At 41.6% G+C, this 16,148-nt stretch overlaps 1 protein-coding gene across 5 annotated transcripts in view; it reads right to left on the bottom strand.

Annotated features, from left to right (window-relative positions):
- Positions 1-16,148, bottom strand: part of GRIN2B (glutamate receptor, ionotropic, N-methyl D-aspartate 2B) — a 441,978-nt gene that overhangs the window by 59,315 nt on the left and 366,515 nt on the right. For all 5 annotated transcript variants that reach the window (XM_014540193.1, XM_014540192.1, XM_014540194.1 and 2 more), the window contains 5 exons: positions 9,458-9,660; positions 8,306-8,477; positions 7,839-7,992; positions 3,880-4,005; positions 1,157-1,386 (listed from right to left, as the gene is read on the bottom strand). In XM_014540193.1, coding sequence (XP_014395679.1) covers positions 1,157-1,386; positions 3,880-4,005; positions 7,839-7,992; positions 8,306-8,477; positions 9,458-9,660 — 885 coding nt within the window. The remainder of the gene's footprint in view (positions 1-1,156; positions 1,387-3,879; positions 4,006-7,838; positions 7,993-8,305; positions 8,478-9,457; positions 9,661-16,148) is intronic.

The following is a 16,148-nucleotide window of genomic DNA, read 5'->3' as shown; positions in this document are numbered from 1 at the left end:
ATGTATATAGTTTTTTTCATTCCCCTAAGAAGCTTATTTATCTTTCTCACATGCTTTTGAATATTCTTAGTGAGTAGTGTTGAGCAGATGGAGAAATCAGAATAGAGCCCCTGAAGAGAATATCTCCTCCTTTCCACTCTTCTCAAACCATTTGCTAAGTATTTCAAGTTTTATCTTTGGGAAACCACACCCATGTGATAAATCATTCACTGTCTGACCTAGCTGGTCTAAACACACATCTCTATATTTCATGGCTTCATCATGGTGGAAGGGGTGGGAAATCAACATTTTCCACATTTTAAGACAACAGAGTAGAAAATTTGCTGTAAGTACAAGTCTCCAGAATCATTTTGGGGTCACCCAGGAGCTTTACTGGACACACCGTGAAGGTAGCTCCTATTTCTGGTCGTGGACCATCTGGTTATCACGGTTTCAGAAGACAGAGCTGCCATGGAAGCCATGATGCTCTGGCAGACCTAGAGAGTCAGATGCATTCAGAATGGGTTGTGCACATCTGCACCCAGAAAAGTTGGAAGCCAGCAGACACTTTCCTTCCTGTCTCAACTGCACAGGCCAGCAGGGAGGCCTGCAATTGGTATGGGGGCAGCCCATTCATCGGCATCACACAGGGCAATCAAATTAAATAGAAGTTACTTCTCTTCAGGACACAAGGAGAACAACCCTCCTGCTCAGCCATGGGAACACACGAGTGTGCAGGGGAACAAAGGGAGAGCCCCACAGCCAAACCCCACTGGGAGGAAAATGAAGGCCACAATGGGCCAGTGCCCTCAGCGTGGGTGCATGGGGCAGCCCTCTAATAACACCAAACAGAAGCCCCGTGTGGATAGGCCACCAAAGCGTATCCAACAACAAGTACCACGTACTCAGAAAGCTGATAACATACCAAGCCCCTTATTTGCAACACTGGGTGTACTTATAAGAACCTTTCACAAATCAGAAGGCAAATGTGAAGTAATATTATTTCAGTAGGGATATTGTTTTCTGCTCCCATTTCAGACCTCCTCCAATTGAAGGAAACATAAGAAAGAACTGTAGATTCTAAAGAGTTAGAAAAATTAACAGGTATGTGAGAACTTTGAGTATGGTTCAGAATGAGATTGAGAGAAAGGTAGAATGTTTTAAATGGTCCTCTTACCTTTTTGTCACTCAGGCCAGAAACCTGGTCCACATACTCCTCTTGGATCATGAAGGCAGCTAAATTGGCAGTGTAGCTGGCCAGGAAGATGACAGCGAAGAAGGCCCATACTGACACCATGATCTTGGAGGTGGTCCCCTTTGGGTTCTGCACCGGGACGGAGTTGTTAAACACCAGGCCCCACAGTAACCAAATAGCTTTGCCGATGGTAAAAGATGGGCCCCCTGGCTCTGAAATGAACAAATGACAAAGACAGAAAGTTAAGACAGAGTCACTGGTTCTGTTGAAACCTACAAGCACACAGAGCTGGTAAGTTCCTGCTCAGAGCAGGAAATCCTCCAACCAAGACCCAGCCCTTTCACAGAAATCTTTTTAAGTAGAGAGCTTGTGTCTCTCTTCTCCTGGGAGGGACCCCCTGAAGGCATAAGAAAGTTCCTCAGGAGAAAAAGCAGAGGCTTGGGTGCATATGGGATCTTGCTCCCACTAATGGTCATGACTCAGCCAGAGCACTGGAGGGGCCAGCTTTCTTTCCCTAAGATCAAGACCCTCAAGATCATATCAAATCCGAATAACAAAGGCAACCACCCCATTATCATCACACACATGTCCCTATTCCTGTTGTTCCTAAAATTTACATTACTATCTACCAAGAAAATATTTCAACTTCCAAAAGATCAGCAAGAACTGTGTGGGGTCTTTTTCTACCATTGTCATAGACCTCCTCCAATTTTATTCACACTGATGCTAAATGGCTTTCAATGTACTTTATCCTGGTTTTTCCTTACAGTCTAGCATCAAGCACTGAATGTTTCAAGGACAACTCGGACCCCTCTCCAATGCCAACACTTCCCAAATGGTTTCCTACAGTAGCAGCTCCTGCACAAAAGAATGTCAGGAAGCCCAGGCAGGTAGTCATAAACCCCTAGCTTTGCCACATGTAGCTGTGGGCACTGAGGCAGGCTATCCTTGACCTTCCTTCCCCTGATCTTCACACAGATAGTGTCAAGACTTCTGCTGATAATCTTCTTGTGACCTTACTGCTTTCTCTTCTTGGTGATGATGAGATCTTGCCTGATGTCTAGGTCTGCGTGTAGCCCCTCCACTGCAGAAATGAACATCTGCCTGCACAGTTTTACAACACATTAGCTCAGGTCTTACGATATTACCTGTGATCCTACAGCATCTGCTCAGCCAACTAAATCACCGGTGACTACACATGTCGAGCCTAATATCTAACTGTGCACACACATCTGTGCATACAGACCTGATTTCATGGAACAGATGTGTAACTAAAAAGATGTTTATAAATAAAAGTTTTATACATTGTAAAATGCCTCAAGGAGTCTTAATATTTAAAATGGCCCCGTGTTGAATGCCTTTGTGAAGACAAAGCATCGTTTGGTAAAGTAATTGTAAAGTAAGTCCTTGTTCTGAATTTTATATCTAAATTTTTGCCTCCTTGATTTTCTTCCAGTGTAGGGGAGGAGGCACACTAACTTAAGCTCTTGACATGGTCAACCTATGTATGTAGTCATGTGCTTCTCAGATGTTTCACTTGTTACCAATGCCCATTGGGATGGGGAGCAGGTCAAGCTTCTGGATGACCCTCTGGCAGAGGTGGAAAGCGTGGACTGTACCATGCTGTGGAGGCAGCCAAACTTCCACCCAGAGTTCACACAACAGATAAGAAGGTAGGTCGGCACCTGGAAATACTTCAGTGCAGTGGCGGGTCACAGCATGGACTGTGAAGTCAACAGAAGCACTAGGGAGCTATTTCAGAATACAGCAGCCTAGCACCCATCTCCAGAGATTCTTATTTAACTGGTATGGTCTGGGATTGTTATTCTAATATGCAACCAAGGTAAAGAACCACTATTTTGAAACATGCAATGGTCCAAGCCCCACTCTGGACTTAGTGAATCAGAATATTCGAAAATGAGGTCACGCACCTTTGTTTTTTAAGTGTCCCACAGATAATTTTTATGTTTATCCAGGGTTAAGGATCTAAGAATCTTTCATCTTGAAGGTCTAACTTCAGGATAAAACTCTCAGAAAAGGTGTAATATTTTCTAACCCTAGAGTGTCAGAAAGTTTTAGAAGAGCTATTTATAAGGACCTCATCGCCCCCTTCCTAAAGCTAGTGAACTTTTTTGTGAAGTCTCATAAATGCTTCAAACACAGAGGCAGCCCTCACATCTCTGGACTTACCTAGCCAGGAAACTGGACTTCCCCAGTAGTAAGTAGCTGTGGGTGAGAACTGTAATCTCCTGCCATTGTATTTCAAATATCCAACTCTTATACTTCCTGGCAGAGGGATAGAGCAGGACACGTGCTTTGGAGATGTTGTACCTCAGTGGTGGTCCTTTGGCTATGGAGAACTCTTTCAGCCACGACTACTCTCGTAACCTGCTCTTAGCCTAAGGTTATCAAAATAGCTTCCTCTTACACGTCTATGCTACAGGTATCTCCTGCCAGCTTTCCTCTCATTTCCTTACGAGTGGAACTGGGTTTGGGATCAGACTTGAGCCAGGGTGGGGACATATAGATTCAAACTAACATCTTAATTGGTTATTTCTAATGAGTCTTCAAGCTGGTGACATAGAAAGCTGAGGGTTCATTTTCAGAAATTGGTAAGTTAAGGAGAAGAAAGCAAATGAAGGGTTCAGAGGTTCGAAATTGAGAGCTAGAAAAATGCAGAAATGCAACAGTTTTAATGGACTTACCTCTACCATCAGCGAGGCACCTGTTATAACCCACAGGGCTGAAGTATTCAAAGACAAAGACAGCCACAGCTGAGACAATGAGCAGCATCACAAACATCATAACCCAGACATCAGCGCTGAAGGGCTCTGGGGAAGGAAGAAAAAATCAGTGCTGATGGTTAAAACAGAGAACAAAGAGATTCTAATTAATTTACCTATTTATTCACTTATGCAACATGCACTTTTGGGGGGAAAAAACGAGAGGTGTGTACATCCCTTCAGACAACCAAGGCCTGGACTGGGAAGAAGTAAGAGGCTATGCCTGAGCATCTCCATTTATTTGATGGGCAAGTCAAGGTTTATTTTCTTTCAAGTACATAAAAAGGACAGCATCTTGCCTATGAAATTTTGAGACTATAGAGATAGTTTCTGCATTGGACCAGTATGTGGGTCTTTCAGTAAATGGTACAACTGGAAGACATACCAGATATGGAGTAAATGGATCATATTGGACTGATTCTTGGTTTATGGTGTCATCTACATGGCCACACCACACAGTGGAGACCTAGGAAAAGTCTTCACCAATGCTCGCAAGCCTAAGAGCCAAATTCATTCTCAAAAGACTTAGCTACTATTTCAGGCTTGAACTGATTCTATAATAATTATGTACAACAAATAGATCCCTTCCCCCACTTCTCTTAAACTTTCCTAGACTTACATTTTTTAACCCAATTTGATGTATATATTTTATTAGACATCATTAGGGTGTGAGAATATAAGCCAGTGTTAAAAAACACATCCACATTGAATAGCAGTATCTATAACAGTGGGAATTTAGCAGATGACAAGGAACATGCTTCATCTATAATTAAGCAGACAACTACAAGCCAGGCTCTATCATCAGGTCACATAGTTGATGGGACAAGGTCAGGCAAGAGGGCAATAATGATCCACTACACTTTCTTTAATCGCTTTTGCTGAGTTTCTTCCAGTTGTTTTACATCTCTCTGGCTTACAGGTGTCTAGAAATTGAATACTACCTTCCAGTAGCCGTCTCTCTGAAGGCCTATAAAAAGGGACACTCTTCGGTCCCATGATGCACTGCTCCCTCAATTGTATCTCAAAATAGTTCTGGCCTTTTTAGCTAACACATCACATTGTAAACTCATAACTATGTGAATTAATATGCTGCTTTCTCCATCTTTCAAATCATTAATAAAGATGAAGTTAAAAAAGGGAAAAATGGCTGGAAATTAGAAAATATTTTCTTACTTGAAACCTTTACTTGTGAACTCTCAAGGGAATTATAAAAGCCTGGCCACTTAATCAATTTGAAAAGGACTTTTATAAGGGGCATGCCAGCTATGAAATGCAAAACCTTTTAGTGGCAGCCAGAGATGGGGGTAGAAGGTACAATTCAAAGCCTCTAAGCAGTGGAGTAGAGAACATCTCTCCCCATTGGCTCCAATTGATTGCAATACTACCCTGATTTCACTTTAGTTTAAAATTAGGGAATAACTGAGTAAAAATTACTTTCTCTATGCTTTCTCCCCCCCCCTCCCCGCCCCCATTAAGCTTAGGGAAATTTTCTGTATAAAACAACAATCATATTTGTATTGGTCTTTACAATTTAGAAAGTGATTTCTCCACAAACCTTACCCAGTCCTTAAAATGGCTCTTTCATTTTGGGTTTACCATATTTATTTTACAGAGCAGTGAACTAGATTCAGAGGTCATGGTCCTCTCAGGACCAGTTTATGAAGTGAGGTCAGTGAGGGCAAAGGTCTGTGCTTTCCCATTGTATTATCTCACATCTTAGTCTCTGGCCACCACATTTTATTTTTTTAAATATATTTTATTGATTTTTTACAGAGAAGAAGGGAGAGGGATAGAGAGTTAGAAACATCAATGAGAGAGAAACATCAATCAGCTGCCTCCTGCACACCCCCCACTGGGGATGTGCCCGAAACCAAGGTACATGCCCTTGACCAGAATGGAACCTGGGACCTTTCAGTCCGCAGGCCGACACTCTATCCACTGAGCCAAACTGGTTAGGGCAGACCACCACATTTTAGAGTTCAAACTGTGTGTTAGAACACAGGCTCTGAAGGCAGCCATATCTGGATCTGCCCATTACTAGCTGAGAGACTCTTGGAAAATTGCTTAACCTGAGACTCAGTTCTTAAGCCAAAAAAATGGGTATAATGATAGTATCAATGAGATAATATAGTCACAGTTTGTACAATAATGCCTGGCACATCACATAGTAGGTGTTCAATAAATATTGGCTTCTCTCACCGCTGCAATTAACTTACTGCTACACACACACACACACATACACACCCTGTGTGGCATTCCTATGTCATTCTAGGGCTATCCCAATGTATCACTGACTCTTCTAGTTTAGAAGCTAATTAAGGTTAGTTCTATGCTGACAGGGTTAGAATTAGCATGTGGTGTGTTTTGTGTGTGTGTGTGTTTGTTTGTTTGTTTTTATTGATTTCAGAGAGGAAAGGAGAGGGACAAAGAGATAGAAACATCAATGATGAGAGAGAATCATTGATCGGCTGCCTTCTGCATGCCCCACACTGGGGATAGAGCCCACAACCTGGGCATATGGCCTGACTGGGAATTGAACCTTGACCTCCTAATTCACAGGTCAACACTCAACCACTGAGCTATGCCAACTGGGCCTAAACTGTAGTTTTGTTTGTATTTCTCAATGTTCAAATTATCCTTGTAAAGGTAAAAGCAAATAAAATACATAAAGCTACTATGAGGATTAATGCATACATAGTGTGCGCTATCTAATAACATTTCATATAAAACTGTAAGAGCCAGAATTGGCTTGACTGCGAGTAAGAAGGTTGGCTGGAAAACTTGAGTAATTTATAGAAAAGTATAGAACCTCTAACACCACTTTGCAGTGAATTAATTGAATACCACCCCTCCCCCATAGAGCCTAAGGAAATGTTAATCATGGTTTATTCCAACATCCTCATAAAAAAAAGTTGATGTCCATTAGAGAGACTGTGACTTGTCCAAGGGCTTACATCTTATATCCAAACTAGGCTTCCTGTCTCCTATCCCAGTGTTTTGTTTTCAAGGTGACACATTATTTTTCAACCCCTTGTTCTCACAGCTCTTGCCAGAAATATAGGGTATGAGCTCATAAAAGAGTTCATCTAATTGAAACCCTGGTCTTACCTAGTCTTATATCTAAAACGTTTAACACCTAAGTGATGCTGGAGAGTGGGGAAGCACTGAATGCTACGAGGAAGCTTGGGGTGAGATGGGGAGGAGAATCAGATCAGCTTTATATGACAAAGCCTCAGAAAATTCATGTGGAAACAGAAAACCTTTTTAGGTAGCACTGAGCTCAATTCTTGAAGAAAATTTAGAATCATTGGTATTTCACCCTGCTGGGTAGCTCAATTGGTTAGAGCATCATCCTGATCTGGCAAGGTTGCTGTTCAATCCCCAATCAGGGCACATACAAGAACCACCAATGAATGCATAAATAAGTGGAACAACAAATCTCTCTCTCTCTCTCTCTCTCTCTCTCTCTCTCTCCCTCTCAATCAATATATTTTTAGAAATCATACGTATTTCAATGATATCCACAATTAGAAATTATTAAAGCAGGAAGCAGCTTCAAGGATCGGCTAGTTGAAATGTCTTCTATGGTTGAGGAAGCCGAGTCCGAGGATAAAGAAAATTTGCTCAAGGTCAAATGATGATTAAGTAGCAGGAATGGGACCAAAGTAGGACCCTTGATTACCACTCCAGCACTGTTTTCTTATAACCCTTTCTATTTTTGAGGGGTAGTGAAACCCCCCAAAATGAAATCCTGGCTGAGCTAAGCTTCCAGCAAACCACCTCCTGGCTGAAAGAGCCTGGCCACCTGCCCTTCACTGTGCCTCATTCCATCTACCTGCCCTTGTGTCTATTTCCTTCACATCAGCAAGCTCATCACCTACCTAAGAAGGCAGACGGTGAGACAGTCCCATTGCTGCGTGACACCATGACACTGATGCCGGTCTCTATGAAGGGCACAGAGAAGTCGACCACCTCGGATCGCTCCTCGTTGATGGTGAGTGACCCCACCGCCATGTAGGCCCTCTTCATGACCACCTGGGAAGAAAGACCCAATGCTCCAATTAGAACATTCAGGAAGGGGAGGGGCCTCCACACGGGAAATAACTCATCGCCCATAGTGGTTTTCTTTGTGCAGTGGGAAGAGTATATACTCTATTCACTAGTTTATATTTTCTAAGATTTGTAAAATGAGTGTTTTTGATATCTAAATGAAACAGTGTAAACTGAATCTCCATCAACTGGAGGTCCTAGTCATTGAGATCAGGCAAGGCCAAAGAAACATTAGTACAGTTAGCTGAAATTTTCCCAGGTCATGATCTGGAAATGACCCTTGATTCCTGATACTCACCTCTCCAATCATACCATTCCAGGTTCCATTGATTTTCTTCCCATGCTTGCCATTGGTGACCAGGTAAAGGTCATAGGTGAACTTCACAGATTTGGAAATTTTCTTAAGGATGTCAATACAGAAGCCCTTGCAGCATTTTTTGATGTAACCTGGCTCCTCATCTGTTTTATTCCTAAGCAGTTAAAGAAACAAAGCAACACAAAAACAAGGCTTTATGTAAGAAGCAAAATATTACCCTTTGCCATTACAACCCCAACCCCGATCATAGCTCAGCACAATTTACATCAGGCCTAAGCGAGGGAATAAATCAGACCACAGAGCTGCAATTCGCTCATTAACTCAAGGCAGCAAACTAGATTTTCTGACAATTTTTAATGCTCCTTTGAAGTATAATATACATCAGGAAAGTGCACCTGTCCTAAGGGTTCAGTTGGATGAATTTTCACACAATAAATGTACCAATTTAACCAGCACCCAAATCCAGATACAGAGAAGCTGCCAGCACCTTAGAGGCCTCTTTTATTTTGGGAGTTATAATATTTTTATTTTCTCCCCCACTCCAATCACCATTTATTCCCCCTATACCCTCTTTCACCTGTACTCAACCCCTTCTCCCCCTACAATCACCACACTGTTGTCCATGTTCATGAGTTCTTTCTCTTTTTTTTTCTTTATTGCTTAATCCCATTATCTCCCCCCATCCTTATCCCCACCAGAGCTGTCTGCCTGCTCTCTTAGAGGCCTCTTATTCTCCCTTTCAGGCACTTCCCACCATCACCAAAGGGAACCATTATCCTGATTTCTAAAATGTTTCTAAATCTCAAAATTTCAGGACATGTTGGCTTCCCCCAAATATATTTCATCACCAATGTAAACTTGAATCTCCACAAACTGGAGATTCTAGTCGCTGAGATCAGACAAGGCCAAAGAAACATTAGTATAGTTGGCAGAAATTCCCCCAGGTCATGATCTGGACAGAACCAGACATCAGAACACAGGGCTGCCAGTAATCCCATTGCTCAATGGTAAATGGAAATCAGGCATGGCGCTCAATTCATTCTATGCTTCAAGTCCCAGGCAGGCCAAGTGCTAACAGCTGGGTCAAATCTGACTATCCCATGCCATCTGAAGCCACTGGGGAAGGTGCCGTACTGGGAGACGATGCGTTTTTGGCAGGGGACTGTGTTCCTCATGCAGGTTCCACTCAGAGGGTCCACACTCTCCACAATAACAAACGGAGCCTCCTCCAGCGTTACGATGCTCAGATGGTCATCCTCCTGCTCTTCTGTCTCAGGACACATTCGGGGCCACAAGTAGTACTTCATCTGCAGGGACTTGTCTTTCCACTTCCCCACCTGCACAGGGATAAACAAAAGACCCAGAAACCATTGGTGGAGACATAGCAATGTCTCTTAGCCTCACCCAGGAAGATTTTTAAAAAGGCCATTGTACATAATAGAGAGAAGAATCATCTTTAAACCATATGCTCAAAATGAGACTATTGTGTCCAAATCTAAGAAAGGTAATCTATTCATTTACTCATCTACTTACCAAACATTACTAGAGGACCTACTATGTGCTAACACCCACTAAGACCTGTGGCTCAAAGGGGCATCATTCTGCCTTTCATTCACCTCACACTGAGTGAAGGAGTCAGAAATGTAAATAAATGTTTATGGTGCTGTGGGGGTAAGTGCTAAAACCGAAGCCTGCACCAAGTGCTGGGAAGATGCCAGTTTCCTGCTTGTGTGACTGTTGGTTTTTTCTACTTAACTATGACAATGCGCATGATAGTGAGAGCAGCAAATCGCTTTGAAAAGGTCAACAGAATGACTGAAACAAATGAGCCAGAAGGATGTGTTTTGGCTTCTAACAGAGGTCCTGTGGGAAGCCATGAGGGAACTGAATAGATCTGAACTGATATAAAATGATAAGTCAGGATTAAAGAATACTGACTCAGCTTGGCTGGGAAGGGAGTGTGGCTAGGCTGGTGATGAATGCCACAGGTCAATGCAGATATGCACCTGCCGGGCTGGGTGAAAGCCCCAGGATGAATCATATAGGCCCCTCTGTGAGCCACCACATATGGCCACACAGGCTGTGTACCCAACTTCAGGGAGCACCATTCACACATACTCCAATGTGAAAGGTGGGTGCCCCCTAGAATCATGCTCTTGGTGGACTTGCTGCCAATCATCAGGAGAAAGGTGTGGGTACCATTATCTTTTAGAAGATCCATTCTTTCTTGTTTTCATAATAGAATCTGCATGACTGTGTTGGTGGGTTTTTGTTCTCACTCTGTCATTAAGTTTATTGAAGAAAGAGGGAACACCTTTTAATTTTCTATAACTAAAAATCTTGGATTATCACAGGGAATTATGGATTGCAAGCTCTTGCATTTTCCCAAGCTATAATTTCCTCCATACCACAATGCAAATTAGCTGCACAGGTAAAGCACTAGGACTACAAAACTACTTAATGTATTAACACAATAAGATGCATTAAATCAATAAGGAGCAAAAAATGGGCAGAGCTGCATAAATTTTCAAGCAGGCTTAGATTAATGGGTTTAAATGTCCATATTTATACAAAACCCAAATCCTCTCCTTTGTTTCTGCTTGTTCTACACTTTGGTTTTACCTAGTGTCTCCCTAGGTGTGGTTTGTACTCCCCTCCAACCTGTCTAGAAGGTGCTGCCCACTTCCAGGCACAATTAGGCCTACACAGCCATTGCCCTTGTCTAATTGTGTCACTGTAACATAGGCAACGCTTGTTATCCTGGGCCATCTTGTTAAAACTTCAACAACCTCCCATCACCCTCAGGATTGTGTCCACACTTCTTATCCAGATATGTGCATTAGGCCTAATCTACCTTGATAAGGTTAACTTCACTGTTTTGAAACATGAATCCTTTGTTCCAGTTGGAAAAGGCAGTTGTTGGTATTGGGAGCTAACATGGGTAAATCAGGAACAGGCTTCAATAAGCTAACTGCATTTTCTTTTCCGATAGATTCCCTATATCTGTGACTCAAAAATGCTGCAGACATTGCATTCTGGTAAACTTTTTCATGGCACCCTTATAAATGAGATGAAATATAATATAGATTATTAAATACATTGCTAGATTTGAAAGGAATGTAAAATCCATATTTAAAAAAATATATTTTAATGAATCAGTGCCAACATTTAAAGAGGTCTCTAGTGACATGTCAGAGAGCTCTGTTCTTAGAAGTGGCCTGTACAGTGTTTCAAAAAACAAAATAGAAGTCATAAGGTAGCCATAAAACTGTAGATACAGAGCTAGACAAGGTAGAAGATACCCTGTATTGCAGAATTAAGGTAGGAAGCAATGTGACTTAATTGGCATAATGGAGTGAAACAAATGAAATGAAATATAGCAGTATTTATACTTAAAGTCTTGCATTTAGATTTTTTAAAAGCAACTGCACAGTATTGAAAAGGAGATACTGAAGTTTACAGCAAACTATATAAGCTATTGTAGTAACAAATGGTATGTTTATAGACAGAATGTCAAGCACATGGGATGAGGGGAGGGCATAGAGCAGTGGTTCTCAACCTTGGCTGCACATTAGAATTACTTGGGAATCTTTTTAAAATCCTGATTTCTGGGCCTCATCCACCGGAAATTCTGTTTCTTTGTTACTAATGTTGTGGCCCCTCCCCTTAACAAAGAAACAATTTCCGGAGGACGAGGCCCAGGAATCAGGATTTTAAAAAGATTCCCAAGTAATTCTAATGTGCAGCCAAGGTTGAGAACCACTGCTCTATGCCCTCCCCTCATCCCATGTGCTTGACATTCTGTCTATAAACATACCATTTGTTACTACAATAGCTTATATAGTTTGCTGTAAACTTCAGTATCTCCTTTTCAATACTGTGCAGTTGCTTTTAAAAAATCTAAATGCAAGACTTTAAGTATAAATACTGCTATATTTCATTCCATTTGTTTCACTCCGTTATGCCAATTAAGTCACATTGCTTCCAACCTTAATTATGCAATACAGGGTATCTTCTACCCTGTCTAGCTCTGTATCTACAGTTTTATGGCTACCTTATGACTTCTATTTTGTTTTTTGAAACACTGTACAGGCCACTTCTAAGAACAGAGCTCTCTGACATGTCACTAGAGACCTCTTTAAATGTTGGCACTGATTCATTAAAATATATTTTTTTAAATATGGATTTTACATTCCTTTCAAATCTAGCAATGTATTTAATAATCTATATTATATTTCATCTCATTTATAAGGGTGCCATGAAAAAGTTTACCAGAATGCAATGTCTGCAGCATTTTTGAGTCACAGATATAGGGAATCTATCGGAAAAGAAAATGCAGTTAGCTTATTGAAGCCTGTTCCTGATTTACCCATGTTAGCTCCCAATACCAACAACTGCCTTTTCCAACTGGAACAAAGGATTCATGTTTCAAAACAGTGAAGTTAACCTTATCAAGGTAGATTAGGCCTAATGCACATATCTGGATAAGAAGTGTGGACACAATCCTGAGGGTGATGGGAGGTTGTTGAAGTTTTAACAAGATGGCCCAGGATAACAAGCGTTGCCTATGTTACAGTGACACAATTAGACAAGGGCAATGGCTGTGTAGGCCTAATTGTGCCTGGAAGTGGGCAGCACCTTCTAGACAGGTTGGAGGGGAGTACAAACCACACCTAGGGAGACACTAGGTAAAACCAAAGTGTAGAACAAGCAGAAACAAAGGAGAGGATTTGCCAGAAATTCTGTTTCTTTGTTACTAATGTTGTGGCCTCACCCCATAACAAAGAAACAGAATTTCTGAAGGATGAGGCCAAGAAATCAGGATTTTAAAAAGATTCCCAGGTGATTCTAATGTGCAGCCAAGGTTGAGAACCACTGGCATAGAGGATCCCACTCTGCTCAGTGTTCATCATGCCACAGCTGGAAAACTAGATTCTGATCTTAAAATTCTATGATCAGCTGATTCTTGTTTACAATATCATTTTCGTTTACCCAACAATAATCTGTTCATCTAGTCCCCTCTAGCACACTCTCTCCCAACTTCCTGTCAAACTAGCTGAATCACATCCTTGCTTCACTTTAATAAAGTCAACCGCCAACAACTACACACCAATTCTGTGCCACACAATGGGTTATATGCTAGAGATAACAATACCAGGCAACATTAATTGAAGGCTTAGTATGTGCTAGGCAATGAATGCACCTAGTAATCTCCTTAATCATCATAGCATACTTGTCAGATGGAGATTACTGCCTAATTTCTTCTTTTTACAGATGAGAACAGAGGGTGTTGATGACTTGCTTACAGTTTCAAGGTGAGTGAGTGCAGTGTCAGGATTTGAAGCTGAACAGGCTGGCTCCAGAGCTTGGGATCTGACCCACCACACAGTACTGCTTCTCAGGCAATGAAAGAGTAAGACAGTCCCTGTCCTCCAAGGACAGTCTAGTGAGGAAAGATACCATCCATGGACAACAATATCAAGTTAGGTTTTGGTAATTGCTCTAATAAAAGATTCAGAGTAGAAATGATTATGACAGAAAGGGTCAGGGATAAGCTTGGTAAAGATCCTTATCTTTGATCTGGGCCTTGAAATGTAAGTGATGGCTCATCAGGTGAAGAGCTATCACTTTATCCACTGAGACCAAGGCAAGAGCCAGGGTTGCATTCCTACAGCTGCTTGCTGGAGAGACTAGGGATAGTCCTTCCTAGGTGAAAGATATGCCGTGTGAGGAGGAATGGTCTAGCCCAGTTCTCCTCCTCTTTAAAGGCCTGATCACGCTAGCCAGGCTTATCTATCACTCTCAAGAACCAATTGAATTGCACTCATCTCTTCCCAACTTGTTGCTGTCTGGTGGGTAGTTTGAAATTGGCCCTGGGCACCCTGAAATTGGAAACAGAACAAATCAGGGCTTCCTCTCTCCACCCCTGCCTCCAATTGTTAAACATTCACCAGCTCACCTCTATCCAGAGCAACCACATCATTCATTATTTCATACTATTTCATACTTTATTTAGTGACTTTAAATTTCAGGTGTCTTGTCTCCTAAACTAAATTGTAAACATAACCTAAATGTTTCTGTGATTATGGACACATTTCTAACACTCTGTGAGCTCTGTTTCGACACCTGTCAAATAGGGAGTGATTTCTAAGGTGTCTCCCACACACTCTCGTGATCCCAGGATCTCTTTAGGACAGAGGCTCTCTACTCTACTTCCCTCTGATTAGGCCCCAGTAAAAAGAAAGGTGTTCATGGTGGTTAATTCCTGAAGGAAGGGGAGTATCTGTTTGTTTATACAAAAGACTAACTTGTCATAAAGTCATTATTCTTTTGTTGTTGTTTCTTCATGGATTTTTGCAGTGAGAAGGCAAGTTAACAAATCCTTTGAGGACTAAAAGGAGAAAACAGTTTGGACAAATAATCTGCTAGGAATATCAGATTCACAATGCCAATACACAGTGCTCACATTAAAGAACATGTTTAGCTACTTCAAATGGGTTACTTCATTTTTTTTTATGTAATAAGATAGAAATAAGAGAATAACTACAATAAAATTGGGACTGTTTATGTAGAAGAATAAGGTGTGTTTTAAGCAATTCTTCTTTTAAGGAGGAAGTACAGTGAAAATATTATAGATGGGAAAGTTTTTAAGAGTGACAAAGAATAGTAAATAGAAAAAGAGAAGCCTGAGACACCAAAAGAAAAAATCTTGATGTTTTTCTAGGATGTCTGAACTGGTGTGAGTATATGATACTGGAAATTCAGAGAGTAGTAGGAAATGAGGTTAATGGGAGATCTTTCAGAGAAAATCCAATGAGAAAAACTGAATGAAGAAGTTATAGTCACAATTAAAATATGATCGGGAAAAAGATAAACCTTAAGAAATAATGAAGAAAGTGGCTGTAAAGTGCCCTGAATTCCTTAGAGATAAGCACTAAACAAACATCATTACCACAAGCACATTTAACAGCAACATCTGTCTATAAAAATGCAGTTCTCAGCCACACTAACATTTAAAAAGATCTCTTGGGGACCAAAATCATCTTTCTCAAGAGAAACAAAAGTATTGCTGATTAGTTTTCTCAGAAAAACATGGAGTCATTTTAGGGTTTCTGGTTTGGTTCTGTCAGTACAAGCTGAGCACCTGCTCGGCCGGGAATTTCTCCTCGGAAGGAAGTCTACCTCTCAAACCCACAGCACATCATTCCAGAAACCTTCTCTTATGAAAATCCTAGAGAACCAATCTGTGCTGATTTTAGACTCCAAAGTCTCCCTTCTCCTAACAGATTTCCTCCATTACTGGCAGTGAATTTGGCACCAATTAGCACCCGGACAAGGCCACCCCTAAGAAAAGACCACAGGGACAGGATGCCTGCTGAAAGCCCCTGTGTTTGTCCGTCCCTCCCATGACCCTCTCATCACCAAGGAGAGAGAGGGGATCCCAGCAGGGCAAGGGTGCTGTGAATGCTGATGCAGTCCCTGCCCAGAGAGCAAAGGGTGCCCGTCTCCCCGGGCTGCCTCTCTGGTCTGCACAGGAAGTCATGGTTTGAGATCCTGGAACGAAAGCATTTATTAGAGCCTTTTTAGGCATCAAAGGTTATTTTCAAAAATAAAAGCATTTCTGTTTCTTGCTTGAGATGACATCTGAGATCCAACACTAAACACTTGCCCCTTATTTTAAGCCTTCATCTGGCTTTTAAAATGCAAAATTTAAAACTATGTGCCATTTCCCTTGGCAAACTGAGGGGACAGGCAGTCTCTGCAGGGCATCCCGAGTCTGCATCCCCTTCATCTCAAAGCTGCTAACTCTGGCTGGCATGTGTTG

This window comes from Myotis brandtii, unplaced genomic scaffold, assembly GCF_000412655.1.
Source record: "Myotis brandtii unplaced genomic scaffold, ASM41265v1 scaffold237, whole genome shotgun sequence".
Taxonomy (NCBI): Eukaryota; Metazoa; Chordata; class Mammalia; order Chiroptera; family Vespertilionidae; genus Myotis; species Myotis brandtii.
Note: the sequence above shows the minus strand (reverse complement) of the source record. Positions and strands in the feature narration are given on the sequence as shown.